Source organism: Pungitius pungitius, chromosome 14 (genome assembly GCF_949316345.1).
Source record: "Pungitius pungitius chromosome 14, fPunPun2.1, whole genome shotgun sequence".
NCBI classification, from domain to species: domain Eukaryota; kingdom Metazoa; phylum Chordata; class Actinopteri; order Perciformes; family Gasterosteidae; genus Pungitius; species Pungitius pungitius.
Window position 1 is genome coordinate 10,638,822 of NC_084913.1, and position 20,013 is coordinate 10,658,834.

General features: G+C 47.1%; 1 protein-coding gene across 8 annotated transcripts in view; it reads right to left on the reverse strand.

The window, feature by feature from the left end:
* meis2a (Meis homeobox 2a) overlaps positions 1 to 20,013 on the reverse strand; it is a 73,740-nt gene that overhangs the window by 40,230 nt on the left and 13,497 nt on the right. For 7 of the 8 annotated variants that reach the window (XM_037485851.2, XM_037485852.2, XM_062557160.1 and 4 more), the window contains exon 8: positions 1,214 to 1,359. In XM_037485851.2, coding sequence (XP_037341748.2) covers positions 1,214 to 1,359 — 146 coding nt within the window. The remainder of the gene's footprint in view (positions 1 to 1,213; positions 1,360 to 20,013) is intronic. The other variant, XM_062557161.1, reaches the window with a different exon arrangement.

Here is a 20,013-nt window from a genome sequence, read left to right on the forward strand (position 1 = left end):
GCTGTGAACAGCTGTGAAGTCATTTTGATAATGATGAGAATAATAAGCATGCAGACTGGCGTGGTGGAGCCGCTGAGGCCTGCGAGGCTCAGGGCTTTGCTGTTGCAGCTTCACTGCTCCTGAATAGATAAAAGTGATTAAAGCACTCCTGATTATCCCTGACCAATATGTAATGGATTTACAGCCCTTTCAATTAGGCCGTATTTGCTGGCCACACATTACTTGGGATTTTGGTTAGGTAATCAGGGTACAGGGGCTTTGAAAGGGGGGGGGGGGGCACAGGGTAGAGGGAGAACAGGGGCCACCTGACCCGCTTAAATATGTGGATGATCCATAAGACTGAAGCTCTAAACTAAGTCCACTACTTTCTCTCTTTTTCTTTTACTTCCCCCCCCCCCCCCCCCCCCCCCCCCAACATGGTCTCTCCATCTCTGGGACAAGGAGCCACGTGCTCCGAGAGCAGCTTATGTGTCGTGGCGTGGCCACCTCCTCCTGAAATCTGACCTTTGTTGCAAAATCAATACAACCCGATGTTCTGATAATGTCCTGACATTAGCGAGGGTGGGGGGAATTGTGGTGCGTCCCCCTTTATGCATGACACACACCGACAGACACATAGAGAAAACCGCAAGAGTGCTCGTTTTACCACGTCGCTTGGAATTGATGTTGCATTTGAACGTTTAATCCAAGCTGCATCATTGTGTTGAGGGTTTGAGTTTGGCGGAAAAAAATGATCCTCCCATCTATAGAATACGAATATTTCAACATTGACCATTTCAACCTCAAGAATAATCTCTCACAAAATCAATTATCAAATTTGAGATTAAGTAGTCACTCAATAATATATCTACACCTATACGTTTGCATTCACAACCACGCTCCACTAATTATCATTCTTTCTTTTAATCTCTGGCAGAAAAAAAAAGATTGTTCATTAGGCCAAACAAACAGTGCATCTGATATTGGAGTAAATATCAGGGATTGTTGGGCCGTCTCCCCCACAGAGTGTGCCGAGCAGAGTAAACGGTCCCAAACTGATTAAATTGACCTGGTCAGTGTGTCCCTGTGACAGGTGGCTGACAGGTGAGCATCACGGCGCAGCTGTCACTCACTCCTTGGCTTCCTCAGTAACGACAGGTGTGTGTTTGTGTCTGTTTTTCTATCCGGGTTGTTTTCCCACATGTTTGTCTCCTAAAGCAAAACCGGTTCTTACCGTCAGATGTTGGAAGAGCCACGCCCTCATGATGTTAGTGGCCACCTTGGGGAAAATGCCACGCTTTTTCTGCCTCTTCTTGTCCTTGTCGGGATCATCGTCGTCCCCTGTGCCGGGCGATGCCACGCTGTTGTCTAAGCCATCTCCTGGACGGAAACAAAACCCGGGGTTAAATAACATCCGAGACAACAACAGTGACTCAGAATAAAATACAGTGTGCTCTAGAAAATCTCTGAGCTGAAACACAAGCACAAGACGTCCAAGCTGAAAAATGGATAAATGGACAAATACCAGAGATACAAAGGAATTCAAAAGCATGGCAGTGAGGCCTAGAGAATCCCCGCAGCAAAGCCATGTTGTGTAGTGAAGATATGGAGGCAGGGGGATTTAAGTGGCCTTAGAGGAAGGTCTGTACAGCGTGTGAGGGGTTTTACGCGGAGGCCTGGCAGAATTGTTCTACACTCCAGAGCACGAGAGAGGGGAATAGGGGATAATAACTGTAATATTATGGTTGGATGCTGAACACTAGGTTCCTCGTTTCAGTTCTTTAGGAGGAGAAAAGAAAAGAAGAAAGAAAATAGGACAAGGAGCCTGCGAGTACAGTAGAGGCTTGGACTCATGTCATTAATTCAATTAAATTTGCATGCTTGACATAATGTAGAGCATTTTTCCTTCTTCTTTTGAAGGGAACCAAAGGGGACAGGGAGGAGTTACATGGGCACATACAGTACATTCGTAAATCATGCACAGACACACACTCACACACAAACAAAACTCATAATTCACGGCATCCAGTTGAGACGCATGAGTATCAAAGTAGGAGATGTGATTTGGGGTGGTTCATTGTTGCACTTGGATGCACATAATGGACTCGTCTGCCTCCCCCACCCCACGCCACCGCAAGCCCCGACTCCCATAGACTCCCTCCGCACCCAATCCCTTCCCTTGCAGCCACCCCTCCCCATTCCGCCACAAGATTAGCATGACAGGCCAGCGGCGGCTTCGTCTGCATTAATGTCCGTCAGCGTTTGATTTCAAGAGGAAAACATGCACACAACCCAGACACGATTTCTCCTTTAAATCGAAGTTTCCATCTTTGTCCCTTGCCTTTTTTCTTGTTCCTCTTCCCCGGCATTAATTGTGCATTAGCAAAAGTGATTTACTTTTAACAGTCATAGTTATTTTTTCTTGCCCCCGGGCACAAATGCCTTGAAAGCCTTCCTTGAGGGCATCTAAATTATGTATCTGAAAAACTCCTCCACTAAGGCAGAGAAGGACCCTGACATTCTCAAAATTCAAACTCGCATGTCTTCCTGTTTTTGGGGAGGCATCAATCACCAGCACCTACACAGGCCTTAATCTCACATAAATATTTGAACTAATAACATTAAAAAGGGGGGAAAGAAAAAGGATCCGACGGTGTAATCAAATGCAAAATAAATGAAGACTACAAGGACAGCAGGGGCCCTCAAATCTAACTACTTTCCTTACTTTCCTTTTCCTCCCCCTGGTTTTTCCCTCTCTTTTTTCTTCCCTCTTTCTTTTCTTTCAGTCCACAGTGTTTTCCTTCCACATCATTAGCGCGGAGCCACACGAAAGAGGAAAACAGAGAAGTGCCGACTTTGCGTTCCCCGTGTGAAGTTAAAGAAGCACCGGCCCCTCGGAAGGACATATGGGGACGGGGACACAGACTGGGGGTGTCGTAATTGTAGAATGGGCATTCATTAGCGGCAAATGCCGTAAATCCCGGGCTAAGTACGAATCCTTGTTCAGGAAAGCCTAAAACAATAAACTTTGGTCTGGCCATAGCCCTACCCTGACTGTGAGGGGCTTCCTGGGAAATGCGAGCCAGACGGAAGTCAAGTCTTACTCCCCCAGTTTGCTTCCCGAACTTCAATAACAACAACTAGTGGGCTGTGAATTTTAACCACCCCCTTTGTTTCTGCGCTTTTGAGCTTCACTGAATAATGTTGATACACAGTTTAGTTGTTTGTTTGTGTGCCGCTAGGTTTTGTGTTGATTTTTCGAGCTGGTCTGCAAATCCCTCTCCTGCTGTGAGCAGTCAGGCTCATCCAATGGAACCACACAGTGGCCAAAAGGCTGGCAGATTAATTTTATTGACGTTTCCATTTTCACTGCAATGCGATAGCCTCCCCCCTGGCCAGGGCCAGAGCGACCCGTGCGTATTTACAGACTGACCTGTCACTTCATTACCCAGCATGCTCGCTGCCTCCTGCCCTAGCCCGCAAGGGTGAAACCAGACTCCAAGGCTTTCAGCTTCTCTCTCTCTCTCTCCCTCTGTCCTTCTCTCACGTGCACATGGCTACTGTCATGAGTGCGCTGACCAGACGTGTGGCATCCAAGCACAGATTTAGTGTTAAGTATTTTATACTTGTTTTGGAGTCATATGTGTAGAAACATGTTATTTCTTAATAGACCACGTAGGAAAATCAAGTGTGGACAGACGGTGAAAAGAAAGAAACAAAGGGAGAAAGACGAGGAACAAGAAGGAGGAGGAGGGAAGAAAAGAAGAAGTAGAAAAAGAATAAAGAAGACCCAACTTGCACAACCTCATTACATCTAAAGGAGAGCTGGTGCTTTGCATCCACCCCCACTCTTTTCTTATGAGCTAGAGAAGGAACGCCGCAGGGCAAATTGTCCCAAACGCTAATGGCTTCTGACTGTTCCCTGGCAACTCTGCCATTCTAACCTGTGTGGATGTGCACTCTGAAAAAAAAAAATAGGGGAAGCAGGAAAAAAAAAAAGTGCAGGGCAGAGCAGGGGGAAGCGTCCCATCATCTGGCCATGTGACACAGATGGGGGTTGGCTATTAGGAGGCAGCCGAAAGGCCTAAGGGAGCCGAGGTGCTGGAGTTTAGCCCCAGGCACTTTTGAAAAAGCAGCGCCCTTGGAGATGGAAAAAAAAAAAAGACAGCCCCCCACTCCTTCCCCCGCCCCCCCCCCCCCCCCAGCCCAGTCTCTGTCTGTCTTCCCTTTCCTCCTCTCTCTTTCTCCCTCACCCACCCTATCAATATCTTGAGCTAAAGTGCTTACAGTGAAAGTTTGTGCCTATTTTCATACGCACAGAAACCAAGAAGGTGCAATCGTACGAGATGGGAAACAATGACCAGATGCAATGAGGGCGAAAGAAGTGAAAGAAAACACTGACAAACAAACTAACACAAGTCCAAGAGCACATTTTGCTAACACACATTTCCCTCTCTAAACACCAGTGGGTGGTTATTAAAAATGCATTCAGATATCTCTCCCTGAGAGTAAATTGGTCTCTGGGCTGAGCTCATTAAGGGGTTGGGAAAGGACTGTAAACACACTGAAACTCTGCTGAATCTAATGTTGGAACATTCAAGGTTGCTTCAGGATTTCATGCACAAAGACCTGGTTTTAGCACAGTGTCCTACAGAGAGACAGGGGGATTTCACGGGGGGTCCTAATGACTCCAAGGATCATGCTTCATATCTATCCTAATGACTCCAGAGATCATGCTTCATATCTAGAAGGTAACCTGCCCTTAAGGGAGCCACTGAGGTCTAGTGAGCCCTGGAAGCATTATGGAAATGGCAGCAAAGTCCCAAATATCAGTACTATCAGTACACCATGCATGAATGAATAATGACTTGTCAATAGTTAGGAAAACATTCAAAACCAGTCATGGTTAGAAGTATTGTTCCCAGTACAACTATACTGAAAAGCATTCGGACAAGATTTAGATGTCGGGTAAGGTATTCCAAAGGCTGCGCCGTGATTTAGCCCTGAGAGGCCCCGGCATTTGTTTCAGGTTAATGAAGCAAAGAGTGTAGAGGCAGTGGCTTATGGAAGCTGTGGTTAAAGTGACTAATTACAAAAGACCCCCCACAACCCCTGTCAGCCCAGACTAGTCAGGCATGTTCACCCAAGCTCAATCAAATGAGGAAGAAGAGAGAATCTCCTGAGTCAGAAGGGAAGAGAAGTAGAACAGCAGCTAAGAGGCTTGTTGTAGCAGGAGCTCCATTGGCCCACCTTAGCGCACCATAGTGACCCTCACAAGCCTCCCACCAACACCCTTCTATTAAACCACCTTTAGCCCTGCAGGCTCGGCCAGGGAGAGAATGAAGAGAAAAGAAGACGGGGATTTAGTGCCTCCCTTTTCCCTCTTTTTTTTTTTTTTTCTCCACAACTTTTCAGCCAGCATAAGCGGCGTTTAGCACATTCAGTCCCCCAAATGGCAGCGAATGAGGGTAGCAGTGGGGGCTCCTCTTTTGTCTGTCTGGTTACCCCTTTTATTTACCATGGATTTACGAAGGGGTCTTTGCCGGCTCTGGGACCACATGCTCGCGACGCACACACAATCTCTCTCACATACACACATACGCAAACACGTAGAGGCTCTATTCACACCAGTGGAATGGCCGGCCCTCTGTTGCTCTGCGCCGACGGGGGATTACAGCTCTTCTGGCTATAGCTGCATGCTAGCAATATGCTTCGCGCTTCTTAATATACAGCACAGACAAAGGCTAACGAGTAGAACGTAATCCCAGCAGAGATAAAACACACACACTCGAGTGTCCAATTTCGAACCGCAAGCGACCTATGGTGGGCGTTTGTGTGTCCTTGTGTGACCGCACGCCATATGGCGTACTGCGCTCATTCAGATCCATACAGTAGATGAGGGCTCTAGACGGAACTGTTTTAGTGCGGCAGCACCACTGCAAGCCAGTGTTTTACGCTGATTATTTCCTGATCTGTGCTTAAACAAGCAGCAGCCCCTTGCACTGGACCATAAAACAACAGCTTAGTAAACAGCAAGCATGCTGACAAATTGGTAGCGCTCAGGCCGGAGTCATTAACAGCCCTAAAACCTCTCAGAGCAATTACAACAAACTCTCTCCTTCAGCGAGTCTCCGTGCCAAAACTCAGATGTCATAACCCGCCCGCGCTTTACCGCCCCCTCTTACCACCGGAACCACCGGCTAAAGGTGAAGGAGAGAGGACTGCCATATTTTCATCTGTCCTCCAACACACAGCAGCAAGGAGGACAAACCTCCATCTCAAACACAGCTGTATCTGCATCCTGAGTGCAACGACTGAGTGGTTCCTTTTGCATGAGAAGTAATGCGTGGTTGTCTCTCCCCCCCAAAAAAACACATCATTAAGTGTTCCCTTAAATGAAGTGGAATAAGAGCTTCTAATTAGATGTTTTTTTTTTTCTATGTGTGGGGAAGCGAGGCAGTCAGGCAGCACGAAAGGCAGCGAGGGACGGAAGGAGGGAGGGAGGTGGTGGTGGTGGTGGTCGGGGGGGGGGGGGGGGTAGTTGCTCAACAACTCCTGTACCTCCCTTCTCCGCCCCTTCTCTAAACCCCCTAACCCTGCCATCATGCAGATATCTCTCTGTCATCCCTGGAATGCCGGAGATAACTATCACCTCTCCACCGATACAAGGCCTCTCTCCGCTCACAGGCACAGCGTTGACCCCGTTGCGCACATCCCTACCACAGAGGGCAAGGTGGAAGTGGACGGGGCAGAGAGAAGGAGAGCGGAGGGGAGGGGGGGGTTGGAACTTGTTTTTTAACAGCCTGTTAGGCTATTTTACCTTTTAATCCAAAATGAGGGCTGGAGCGAAGCCACCCCCTACCCCCCTTTCAGCTTCTCCCTTGGAGTCAAAGAAGAGTGGTTTGTCCAGAAGGGAGATGGAGGAAGGGGGGCAGGCTGCCTGGTTATTGCTTTTTCTCCAGTCCCAGGCTGCCTAGAACTTACTTGATCTTTTCATAAAATGATCATCTGCCAAACGCCTTTAAAATGTATCTTAGTTTACAAAGTAAATTTGATTATAACTGAATTATTGTTCCTACCTCCAACAATTGTTTTAATACAAACGAGATTGGGACTGGGGCTTGCACAACAAAAAACGCCTTCTGGGATCTTGACATGTTGTACATATTTAAATATGCAAAGATGAAGACACAGGGAAAGTTCTACTTTTACACAGATGTGGAGGTTGTACGTCAGCTGAGTTGGCCATCTAAAGGGGGCTTTATTTGAGGAAGAAAAAGACCCAAAGAAAGGAGAGTGAATAAAGATGTATAAAAGGAAGGAGGCAGGCTGTTGCAGATGTCAGGACCCAATTTGCATGAATGGCAAAGGGCTAAATTGCAGGGGATGGGGTAGCTACTCTCCACCCCCTCACCCCACTCTTTTTGGGGGAACTAAAAGGGAGCTGTGATGCCCATGACTGCTCCTCACTCAGCAGACAGGGATCAGTGGCTAATGAAGGGCTTTGGGTCTCCACCAGACATTTCACACTCTGCCTCCTTGACAACTCCACCCCGGTTCCCCCTGCTCTACTACACCACCACTGCTCTACCCTTAAATTCCAAATCGAATGGAGCTAATTGGTCTCACAGGTAATCGCGGTTCCTCCCTTGTTTCTTAATAAACAAATGTACAAAACTGACCATGCAACAGTCCGAACCTTGTGTCCTTATTTCATCCAAACTTAATATGCTACAATGGAGCTATTTTTCATCTCAATGGTTAAATGCAAATATTGAAGCTACTCCCTCCATAATTTATGATAGTTACAAAATACAGGGGCTATGTGCCTTCAGAGTAGAATACTTTAATCCTAAGGTTTGATGCTGCATCAAATATTCAAGAATAGGTATTTCCCAAAAGCAAGCGGGGCTATTTTGAATTGAAACACGCATGATCATTAGTAAAACAAGCTGCTTCCACACTTTTTGCTTTGTAAAAAGACTTAGTTGCTCTACTTTGGAATGATAATGTAGTGAAAGCAGGGAATAAAGAGACAAGACGGAGCAAGAGAAAACAAAGTGCTGGAGTGCATGCAAACGCGTCACGTGGATCCGTCTGCTAGTGAAGAAATGGCATTGCAATCCCCGCTAGGAACTATTGCATATCAAAGTCTCCTACCTAAACCACCAAAAAGAGCGGCTGTGTGCTGGTTGCCAGTTTAAACAGAGTGTGGTTTTGTGATTCGGAACAGCTTATGCCGTTTGAGGCAGAGTATGACAACAGCATCGGCAGTGATTCTCTACCCTCAATTAGAATTCAAAACCAAACAAACCAACTCCCCGATTCTATACAGAGAGAGCAGGACGACTTCCACTTACTGCAGACATCTTCGCCACACCTGATGGACAGTGACATCGAAGTTTAGAGGAGATGGGGATTTCAACACAGAGCCAGGGGGCTTGTAGAGAAAAGGGATTAAAAGGTTTATAAATCAACAAGTCAACCATCAGATTGTAGCCTCTGCTCAGCAGTCCTCTCATCAGCCACATGCCATGAAGTTCGTTTTTTTTTCTTCTCCTCCCTCTCTCTCTTTTTTTTCACACAAATGTCCTGGAGGCAGGGAACAAAGCGAGCAGAACTGATTACTGTGCTGCTGCCCCGCTCCGCCAGTCTAAACTCTGTTTGGCTTCCTAATGAGCTCACTAAAAACCCAATTCATCACCCATAACCCCTTCTCAACCTGCCTTGAAATCCCCCATTATGAGGGATTCAAGGACAGTCCGTTTAGAGGCTTTGGTCTGAGGTCAAGGGATGTGAGGGGTGGATGGCACTGGTCATATAGCAACAGCTTGGGCAAGGTTATTGTGAGAGACACTCCCCGCGTGGCCTGACTGTCCTCCGATATCTAAATGTGTTCACTGTGCGCCATTCATTTCCAGCCCGAGTGATTGTCCCCTTACATTGACTTCATACAACAACAAGCCTTGTGTGTTGTTTTTCTGCCCATTACACCAACCTCTCCCTTCCCCTTATGCCCCCTCTTTGTGTAACGCCAGCGGTGTTACACGCTGAGCGGAGGAATGTCCGGCTCGGGGGCTGCAGCAGCGGGAATGTCCCGTTCCAGTCAGCATTCGCACCAGAGATTTCAAGTTTAATACCCCTCCGTCCCATCCCCGCAAAGACAGGAATTTGGTGGGAAGGGAATGTAGCAGGATGGGGAGGTGGGGGGTGGATGAGAGGGAATCCAGAATGCAGTACTGCAATACAGTTAGTCTATTAAGGAAGGGAAATAAAGTGGTATATGGAACGGAAAAGAAAAAGAGGAAGGAAAATGCTGATGAGGAGGTGGAAGGTAAGGAGGGGAGGTCAGAAACAGAGAGGCGGAGGAGGAGGACGGCGGAGGGGTGGGGTAAACTCCCACAGTTCCTCATTACATGGAGCTAAAATGATCCTCCTGACACCTGAGCTGTAACCAAGAGATTACAGAATTGATGAATCCTGGGTTTAAAATGCAGCTGTTTTATTCTGCTTTAGTAATTAATTCTTTTTCCGATAGCGTATTGATTAAGCGTAGCCCCTGATAAAGTTCAAACTGAGAGAGATCCCTGCGGGGCTTTGGCTTGCTCCGCTCGGGAGAGTCAATGAAAACTTCCTCCCTCCACCTGCATATCTCTCTCTCTCTCTCTCTCTCTCTCTCTCTCTCTCTCTCTCTCTCTGTCCGTCAGCCAAGTTTATCTTCATGAATTAGTCAGATGTACTGTATGAGGAGTGAGGATCTAGCTTAGCTAATTTTCGCTTTGTCTGCGCTCTCGCTGATGCAAATCGGTGACTTTTTTATACTGTACACAAATGCAGATGCAGTTATTGGTAAATCCATTAATCTTAGACTTTTTCTTTGGCAACATGTTTGATATACACATGCGCTCTTACAGCTCTTTCACCTATAGCAGCTGATTCTTTTGCTTCCTTCTCCCTCCCCCCGCGCTCTCATTTTCACAGGGAATCATGGCAAACACAACCAGAGCATCTCCTTCCACAAAACTACTCTTTCATTCTTTTTATCGCTGCCTTTTTTTCCATACAGCTATGAGTAAGAGACTGATCAACAGAGGGTAGAGCGAGTCTCTCCGGGGATCCAACTAGCAGAGAAATCAGATACAGCTTACAAGAGAATCAGACGCTCATGTCTTGTCAAGACCCCTCACCTACCGGCAAGTCAATAGCCAGGGCCCAGTGTCCTCCACTGGGCTATGAACGTAAGGTAATATATTGACACGTCGTAATGGGCTGGGACACTACACGTATCCCCAATATTCAATGGACTTGGACTCATATGACATTCCTCTGATACATTGTGACATGTAATTGGTGATCCCATGAGGATAGAAAACCCAGTTAAAAGCCTTTTTCAATATTAACAACAAATGAAAGCGAGAATGAATTATAAAGAGAGAGGGGGAAATATAATTAGAAGGTGGAAGTAGTGCTTAATACATTTACTTGAGACAATTTCCTTTCGTTAATGGGGCCGCAGCATTCACAGACAGTTTTGACGAGGCTGGTATTGACGGCCCTCCTGGCTGCTAAAGGTAAATCCAGCAGGTCATTTCATTAAGGCCCAATTCCATGGCACTAATTTTGATTTTAGGGTCTTGACAGCTGTTGGCAGTGGAAATTGCTATGGCAAGAAAAGTGAGAGGAGCCTATTACTACTGTGAAAAAAACACAAATTGCAAAGCCTTGGTTCAAATTACTGCCACACTGCCTTGCTGACCGTCCAAAGAAGTGTATTTGGTCACGTTCCTCGACCCTCACGCCTCATATAGCTGCATGACTGGAGTCCGGCGGCTGTATTGAAACTGCATTACAATCAGATGTTCACTATCAATCTCATTCACATTTGAGGAAAAGCATTTTAAGAAACGGCTGAAATATTCAGCACTTGTGCAACATGACTAATGGTTCAATGGTTTCAAAAGGTTATGGTTGCATTATAATATTTAGTTTTGGGGTTTCCGTACTTTTCTATTGTGATGTTTTGTTTGTTTTTCATTGTCTAAATGAAACATGCCAATCCTTGCTCATCTAACATGACTCTCAATGCAAGCTCCTAATTACCTCGCCTTGCAGTGATATGCACCATTAAAGTTCCAGAAGGAAGGAAAAAAAGCGGTTCCTCTGATGCTATTAATTAGCAGTGCTCTATAGCTCTCAGCTTTTTGAAGCTCTCCATCTCCTTTTGTTTCACCCTTTTTTCTTTTTCTTTGGTGCGGCCTTAGTTATTGACTTTTCAATTTTCCCCTCACACCCACCCCCTGCACTAGCTTTAGCACCAGCGCTTCTGCAGCGGTACCCGGCACCAACAATACCCTCAAGCCCACTCTCCGAGACGCTGGCTGGGGAGCCCGGAGAGCCGGGCCAGCCTACAGCTCCCACTAGCCCACCACTCACTCCCCATGAGACCAAAATCAAAGAGAGAGGCCCTTAAAATATAACCATGGGTATAATGAGGGTGCTCCAAAGAACAATAAGCATATACACCAAAGGAGAAAGAGGAGTAGGAGTACAAAAGAAAGAGAAAGAAAACTATAGGAATGTTGGCCTGAGAGTGCACAACAGAGGGTGGATGAGTAAAAAAAAAAAAAAAAAAGACAGAATGATACTGTGTTTTTGGGAGAAAGGGCAAAGGGCCACAGCCAGTGGTGATGGTAGCCAGGGCCACGCATCTATCCAACCACGTATCTGAACCCAAAACAACAAGGGGGTCTGCTGCATGCCTCTAGAGCCGAAGGGAGCCAAAGGGAGCCAAAGGGAGCACGACTAATTTCTGCACAACAATAGGCCTGGATGGGCGCCCACACAATAGCAGGTGCTTTGAATAACAGCAGGGCCCTTGCAGCGGGGTTCTTGTGCTCTCTCACTCCGAGGGCCTGGGCTCTGGCTTGTGTAACCTTTCATTTTCAACCGGGCTTCCCTTTGACTCATAAAGGATGAAAATGATCTCATGGGGGGTGGTGCGGGGGGTATGTAGACGGCCAGGCCTGTGAGGCAAAAAAGTCTGTGTTTTCTGTATATGTTATCGGCCTGTCTGCCCATCTACTATCATTTTTCTTCTTTTCTTTCCCATCCTTTACATTTACAGAATCTCTCGGTTTTGCTAGTCGCTCCTAGTTTCTTTCCCATGGAACTGTTGGTCTGTTGTGTTTTCAGTTTCTGTAGAGGTTGTGTTTTCCTGCTGCTGGGCTGTCCTGTAGGCCATGATGCAATGGTAAAAGGCAGTTTTCCCCCCACCTTAAGAGCATTCTTTCCGGGGTCACAAGGTCGGGCTTCACAGATGTCTCCTGCAGACACTCAGTTGTCTAAGGACTGCATCCCTGGGAGTAAGCATTTGTACAAAATAATGCACCTCCCCCCCCCCACATTGGAAAATGTTAAATGTTTCTTTTCTTTTTTTCTCTGTTTCATTGTTTTATTGAATTGAATGAAGCAAAGGAATGAGAACAATTTTTCCTAGGTGGAGTTTTTTTGTGTTTAGATAATGAAAGCAGGCACTGGTTATCACAAGATAGTGGTGTTTTGTGGCTGCTTTCATTCTTTTAAACACTCCCCGTCTCCCTAAGTTTCCTGCAATTGTTCTAATGGGGCCTTAGTCATCCTTGCCTGATGGGAGGGAAAGATGCTTTAAAGGGTCTTTTTCTTCTCTCAGTATGTGTTGCCAGGGGGAAAAAAATGAAAACATGTAGTAACTGTCGTGAAATCCACAATGAGAGACAGATACGAGGAGCTCTTAAGTAAGCCGGGCAAAGGCCAAACAAAGAGCAACTTTAAATGAACAGAAAGACAATATTTGAACTAGAACATCTCCGCGCAGCCACGATCTCAACAAAAAACGTACAGAAGAGAAATCCCGTGTCAAATGGCTTTCATTAAAAACAAATCAGCTCCTGCTTTTTTAGGGGGCGGAGCGTGACACTGGTAAAAGAGAGGGGATTGCAGCATTTTACATGCAAGTTCTGCCCCAGAACATGGAAAAGTGTGTAATTGGAACAGTATTTAAAATATCCAGGCACTGAGCTATCCCTGAATATCTTACTCCTTTTCATCTCGCTTTCTCTTGTTCCTTTTGCTCTTCCTTCGTTTGATATGGTGTTTGCTTTCTCACCCCCCAAAACATCTTCTCTGTATTCTGCAAATTGATAACCCTCTAAATGAATTATGGTAAATGCATAATGAAGGTTTTCTCAGCTCCAGCCCTGCAGCCAGCCAGGATGGAGCATCTCGTTTGGCATGTTTGATTCGTTTTGTTGAGCATTTAGCCCCAGTGTTCCTTCAGAGTGTTCACCGCTTGGGGCATGTAAATAAGAAATTATCCTTGCTGACTAACATGGCTAATACCTCCTCTGGGGTAATCAAAAATTATTAGATGCTTTCTTCCAGTAAACATTAGTGCTCATGGCACCAACCGCTGTCAAATCGCTCACCTCCGCCTGCTCCCCAATAGCCATAAAATGGGTGAACAAAAGTGATCAGGTGTGGAAAAAGCACTGTGGCTACGTGGAAACCGCGAGACCGCGGGACTTCCATTATGCCTAAAAAAGCAGCCCTTGGCTTTAAGAGTCATTAAATCATGTACTAGAGTGGGAATCAGACTAGAAAATGAGCTTATCTTGCATAATGCCCTCAAAAGCTTTGCATAAACGCAAAAGATGTGCGCGTGAAAATCCGCGCTGCAGCGAGGAAGAACTCGGATTGTAACACACTTCCTTTATCGTCCTCCCACTCTCTTGGACGGCGGCAGCATGGTTAACGCACTACCTGTAGGGTATATAGCTGCTCTGCTCACTTCCAAATAGGCCTCGGTGTGTACAGCCTGGCTGGAGACAAGAGAGAAAGCCACACAACAAGCGAACAAGCTATAGCCGGCCTCGCTAAGCCACTCGACTCAGCCGCTCGCTGTCTTTGGGGAGGGACCTTTGCTGTGGTGCGGGGTTTGGATATTAGGGAGAGGAGAACTGGGAGGGTGGGGGTGGCGCGGGGAGATTAAAGAGCCGAGGGAGGCAGAAGAAAGGCAAGAAAGTAAAAGAGCACAGGGCCCATTGGTCAAACACAAAGGGGGAGAGAAGGGAAAGGACATTTGAAGTCAGGGTTAAACTCCAAATAAGCACACCTTAAACGGGCCAGTGTAAGCCGGCAGTCAGGGTTCTGGGACTTTCCCTGCAGGTGTGCCTTTGAACGGATTTGGCCTCCATAACCTCTCCCTGATCTAGAATGGGGCCCGGGGTTGGACACAGAAGAAACCGGTGGCATCTCGCTGCCTCTGCCTCCCATTCTATGTCTCATACATTCACACACGCATGCTTACACTCTCTGTAAACACACGGACAAACACCGCCGGACAAGGGGGGAAACAAATCCGGTGAGGACTAGAGCAATTGGATTATCACCTCTTAAGGGCGACTTCTTGGCTGACCCCCTTCAGGCTAGCCTGCCGGAACAAGGCAGAACATTTCCTGGGAAAACACCGAGGCTCTTACAGGACTGAAGCACCTTCATCCTCGTGGTAGCAGCATTAATGGACGTGGAAATGCCCTTTGGGGGACGCGCTCAAATCCCTTTTAGCCATATTAGATTTGACCCCTGTACACACCTCATCATCACCACGTGCACCGGAGTAATCGGCAAAGGAACATGGGTGTGTAAACCCCCTGTATAATGAACTGATACAACAGCACGGCACTTAATCTTTGTTTTACGCCGTAGCCTTTGGGCAAAAGAGAGGAAACGTGACTCCTTGCTTTTACTGTAGTTCATTCAATCATGATTACTTTCCTACGCTATACATTTCTCTTAATGCTTTTTAATTATGCTCAACTCAATCCCAGATAAGCTGGTCTCCATCTACCTTTCTGAGAGGGAGAGAGAGAGAGAAGAAAAGAAGCAGAGAAAAAACGCCCCCCCCCCCCTCCCTCCCCCCCACTAACCATTTCCCTAAATGGCTCAAAACAGACAGACATTCTCCACAGCTGCTGTCAGAATAATCTGGGTAATTTTTTCCCTATGTTCTCCAAACATTAGTTTGCACATTAGGCTGGCCCAGTTTTTGCGCCTCTTTCTGCCGCGTAGGACCCAGTTCCTGGTGGAGCCGGGTGGCGCCGGGGGGGGCCTTCTCGTGATTACGGCCCGCGGGGACCAGGGGCGAAACCAGCGCCGAGGGAGGGGCGAGAGCGGGAACGAGTGGAGCGGAAAGGAAGGGAGAAGGCTTGAGCTACACCGTGGATGGAGTGGTGGTGGTGGGGGTGTTGTGGCTTGAAGACCATGTGCCTGGAAATGGAGCCGACCCTAGTGGCGGCCCGCATCCTCTTTTAGCAGTTCCTTCGCTTTTGCCCTTTTTTCATGTGCGTTCCTCCTGTGCGATCTGTAGGCCCCAAGAACGCAACGCGGGGTCAGGAGTAACGCGCAGAGGCACGGAGAGCGGAAAGGGAGAAAGGAAGGAGGGAGCTGAGGGAGCTGATCATTCTCTTTAATCACATTTTGGATGAGGGCCAGGTAGTCTGCGGTACGGAGAGCGAGACAGAAAGGGATGAGAGAGGAGCGGAGTGTGAGGGAAACAGCGAGAAAGGGGGAGGGGACGGGGGGGGGCGATAGAAAGGTAGAGAGAGAGAGAGATGGAGGAATAAATGGAAAGAGAGGATGAGAGAGCGACTTACGGAGAGAGGAAGAGAGGGGATGAGTCTGAGAGCAGAACCCCTTGAAACAGCTTGAAAGTGCAGCAGCGCTTAAGCAAGAGTGCACATGTGCCCACTAATTCTACGGCTATGTGTGTGTGTGTGTGTGTGTGTGTGTGTACGCAGGGGAGAGTGACACACGTTCCCGTAAATGCCTGCGAATGCTGAATCCAGCAAGAATCTGGTGTTAGGGCAGAGGCAGGGAGAGATCCATTTTAAAACTATGTGCATTAACTATACTTTTCCCCATAGATTAAGCACTCCACATGAATAATTTAGCCTCTCTTATGCTAATGGGATCGTGAAAGTATCCCCTCCGTACCGTGTTTTCTCCCCCTCCGAGAGCAAACTCTTCTCGGCTTTCAACAGTGGCCCTGCCCCTTCCCAACAAAACCATCAGACGTACGCACCGCGCTGTTTTCACAACAGACACCTGACTAACACGGGGCCGACATGTAGTGACAGGGCCGACGTTGCACGCCGCCGGGCCGGGTTGAGAAACACTGCAGCATTGTTGTCTTGGTGCAGAAGGGGTAGCGTTCCTTTTGTGCAGCTTACTTGCCGCCACTAATGGCGAGACGTTGCGAGGAATAGGCGGCGCTTGGTGGAATGGTTACGTGATCGCTGTTGCCGTTGAGCTGTTTTTTTTTTTTTTTTTCAAGTGACGACAAAGGGAGACACTCTCCGTGTTTTCTTTTCGGGAGGGGAAGTGGACACTTCCTGTGTGTTTATGTGTTTCTTTGGGCTTTCTTTCTTTTCTTTTTTTTTTGCTGTTGTTTTTGTTCAGCCTCTGCGATCACACACTTAAAAATACCCAAGCGCACATTTACAACGCATACACTCCCTTGTTGCTTTCGGCATTGTGTTGTGTTGAGGTGGGGGCACTGTGTTAAAAATTATCAGCGCTCCGACAGCTGGGAGTGAGGGCCATGAAACAGCAGGGCCCGGGTCTGCTTTATTGTTTATCTGTTGTTTATGGGCCAGTGTTCAGCTTTAATTACGACACTAAATTAAACTCTAACAGGCACTTAGAGGGAACCAGCTAACACACACACACACACACACACACACACAAACTATATATATGTTCTATACACCTCGCTGATCACTCCAGAGCCAGACCATGGGCTGCTAAAACACATCAAGGCCTCCATTTCGCATTCATCACAGACTCTGCTGATCTTTCAGTTGTGGTTACATTTCATCCCCTCTTTTTTTGGGTCTTCGTGAGCCGTAGAAAATAGAAAAAGGGAAGCCAGCGGTCAGGAAAAAGCCGGAGTCGAAAGGCCTTCTTCATGCTGGGACTCTCTAGGCAGACATGAGGAGTCGTGTCCCCACTAGGAATGACCACCCCCCCCCTCGGGTGAGTTCAACCACAAAGACCTTGCTGAGTGGGGCCCCTGGCCAGGGCCAAGGGAGCTCACCACACTCCCCACGTGTAGACACACATACACACCCATGCACACACACGCAAATATACCACAATACCATCAGGCGCAGCGTGCTCCCTTGGAGCCGAACACTCAAGCTCTCCCTCTCTCTTCCTCCCTTCCTCTCCATCTCTGCCTCTCTCCATCTCTCGGGGGAGTCTGTCTATCCAGCGAGCGTGGGGATTGTTAAATTGCTGAGAAAATGTACAAAATGCTTTCTCCTCTCTTCTGTTGAGCCTTTTCCATCTACAGTGGAGTTGTACAGAAAGCCCCTTTGCTCACCACTCAAGATGTCAACGTGGATTTTGGTCTTCATGCATAGCTAATAATTGCAAGTGTGGACAAGAGCTGAGGCACACACACACACACACACACTGAGACTCACACATAGGCACATGCAGCAAGAGGGGAACAGTATTTCCCACCATACTGTATCACTGTCTGGGATTTACAGTTAATTTGTCGGTTTTGTGTGGGGAAACATGCAGGATATTTTATCAGCTGCTCAATCGCACATGTGATGTTTTAACATATGCTATTATTTATTATGGACACCTGCTTGGAAACTATATTATATTATATTAGGGCACGTACATTCATCAAATTTAACTCCCTCCAACCGATGTCTCTGATGTTTCGAGGGCAAAGCTTGGAGGATTTCCAAAATACTGTTAATCACAATGATATGCAAGCAGAGCCAACGGAGGTATTTTGTGTTACCTTCCTAACCTTCTTCCATAATTCGTGGATATTTGTTCGTCTAGCTAGAACGTAGGGAGTCACTCTGTAAGTTAGAGTGCAGAATTCGCCCTGAGGGTGATGATTCATATTTTCTTTTTTGTAGGGAAATTCTGAGAAAAAGGAAAAAAAGCTGTTAAGAAGCTGGGGAGAGATAGCAGATCTGAGTATAAAACCTTTTTCATGTGTCAGAACCTTAACTGGCAAACTTTACTCACAGCTATGAGCATGAGCACCTTGGTTTACGGCTTGACGATAAATCATTCCACACGAGGGGCGTTACATATTTGCGAACTTGTTAAATAGTTTTTTGGCACATGTTCAGAGCAATGCTCAGTGCGGAGATGGAAGACGGAGATTTGTAGAAGTTCTGTTGTGTTCACAGCAACCATCCAGAGTCCTATATGCAGATATTATACTGCACTGAAAAAAGGTAAACGCGTGATGAAATGAAATGAAATAATCTAAAACTTTTTAATCTTTTAAACTTTTTCCATTCTTTGAAATGAATGGACACAGGGATGCTCATATTATTTCTACGCCACAGGCACACATGAAACACACTTTTCAAAATAAAAGATGGCGAACGAAAGTTGTTGTTGTTTTTCTTGGCAGCTGAAACAAGAAAAAACACCGTGGGTCTCCTGCACTCTTTACCCCCTCCTGCAATATCTCACTGGCTCCCATCTTATTCTGTCTCCCTCAACTGATCCACATCGTCACCCCTTTTAACAGGGGCCAAGCTGTTAAAGACCCCATTACTGAAGTGAAGCCCACATTTCACATGTTCTCTGTGGACGTGAGAGCGTGGACCACAGATTTTATGTGGAAGTGTATTGAGATGGGAGGCGAGTTCATGCGTGGAGTGGAGCGGCGTCGCGGAGGGAGCAGGGGGAAAAGGTGGAGAGGTTGTGTAGGGAAGGTTGTGTCGGAATGGAAGGGCCAGAGTCGGGAGTCAGCGAGAGCTTCAAGCGTTAACGTAATTGCAAGAATGTGAAAAATGAGGCGGCGGGGCTCCCGAGCGGAGCGAAAGGTCAGAGCACGCCTCACACAAAACAACTGGTTGGAGGGCGGCCTCATTAGACCATTAAATCAGCTGCCCTCTCTCTCTCTCTCTCTCTCTCTCTCTCTCTGGCGCTTCTTTCTCGCTCTGCATACTTTTTCACCTTCTCTACTCTTTCACTTCTTGCATTCTGTTAAATGTCTTTTCTTTACGGCTTTCTTGGTTTCCACTATGAAAGATCAAGCATGTAGCCCTCTTCGGCGTGGGTCAGGCTGAGGCTGTGATCTAGCCCAGGCCCAGCTTGGTCCCGCGCGCGGTGTCGTACCGTAACTGTCTTTGGCCCGTATTGATCCGCTGTTACTGGATACGGTGGGGAGAGGAGTCGATAAGTGCTCTGTGGATTACAGGTCACTTGTACTTATGTGTGTAAGATAATCAATAGGCAGTGCATTTCTTTCTCTCAACCCCCCTTCCCCCCCTCCCCCCCCCCCCCTTCACCCTCCCCACCCTGTTGTTCTTGCAGTCTTCGAGCTACTTGCAATTGCAAAGATAAGTGCAAAAAAACCCATCCGCTCTTTATTCTGTTATCTGACCTTCAATCAGTGTTTTTAAGATACATATTAGAAGACCCAAAACCGGATTTGCTGCAACTATTCATTTTGCTTTGTTAACCATGCGGGGTGCGAGCGAAACGAGAATCATTCCCCCAATTAACTGAGTGTTGCATTATTGTATTATTTAAAGCGGCATATCCCGTTGCCTAGATATCATCAACTAGCCTGTGAACCAACTAGTCCTGACACAGCCACAACCACAGAGGTCTACTGCAGCCCTCAGTCTGTGGTCAGTGATGGTCTCACTGCTGCGTCTATGTGAAGATGGCCCCACCACAGACACACATGCCATCGATACGTTTGAATGTTAACCGACTAAAGCCATATACGTGAACGGGCTTCACCGTGGGAGCGAGCTGTTGTCAGCGAGCATCGGGGTGTTTGCGCGTGTTTGTGTGTGTAAAGGGTGTGATGAAATTTCATGCAAAAACCGTGGACACTGCCACAGGGCACACACGGATAAAGAAAGAGACTCACAATAACACACACATACACACACACACAATGTTCCGCCTCTGAAAGGAGATCGTGGTGCATTCAAG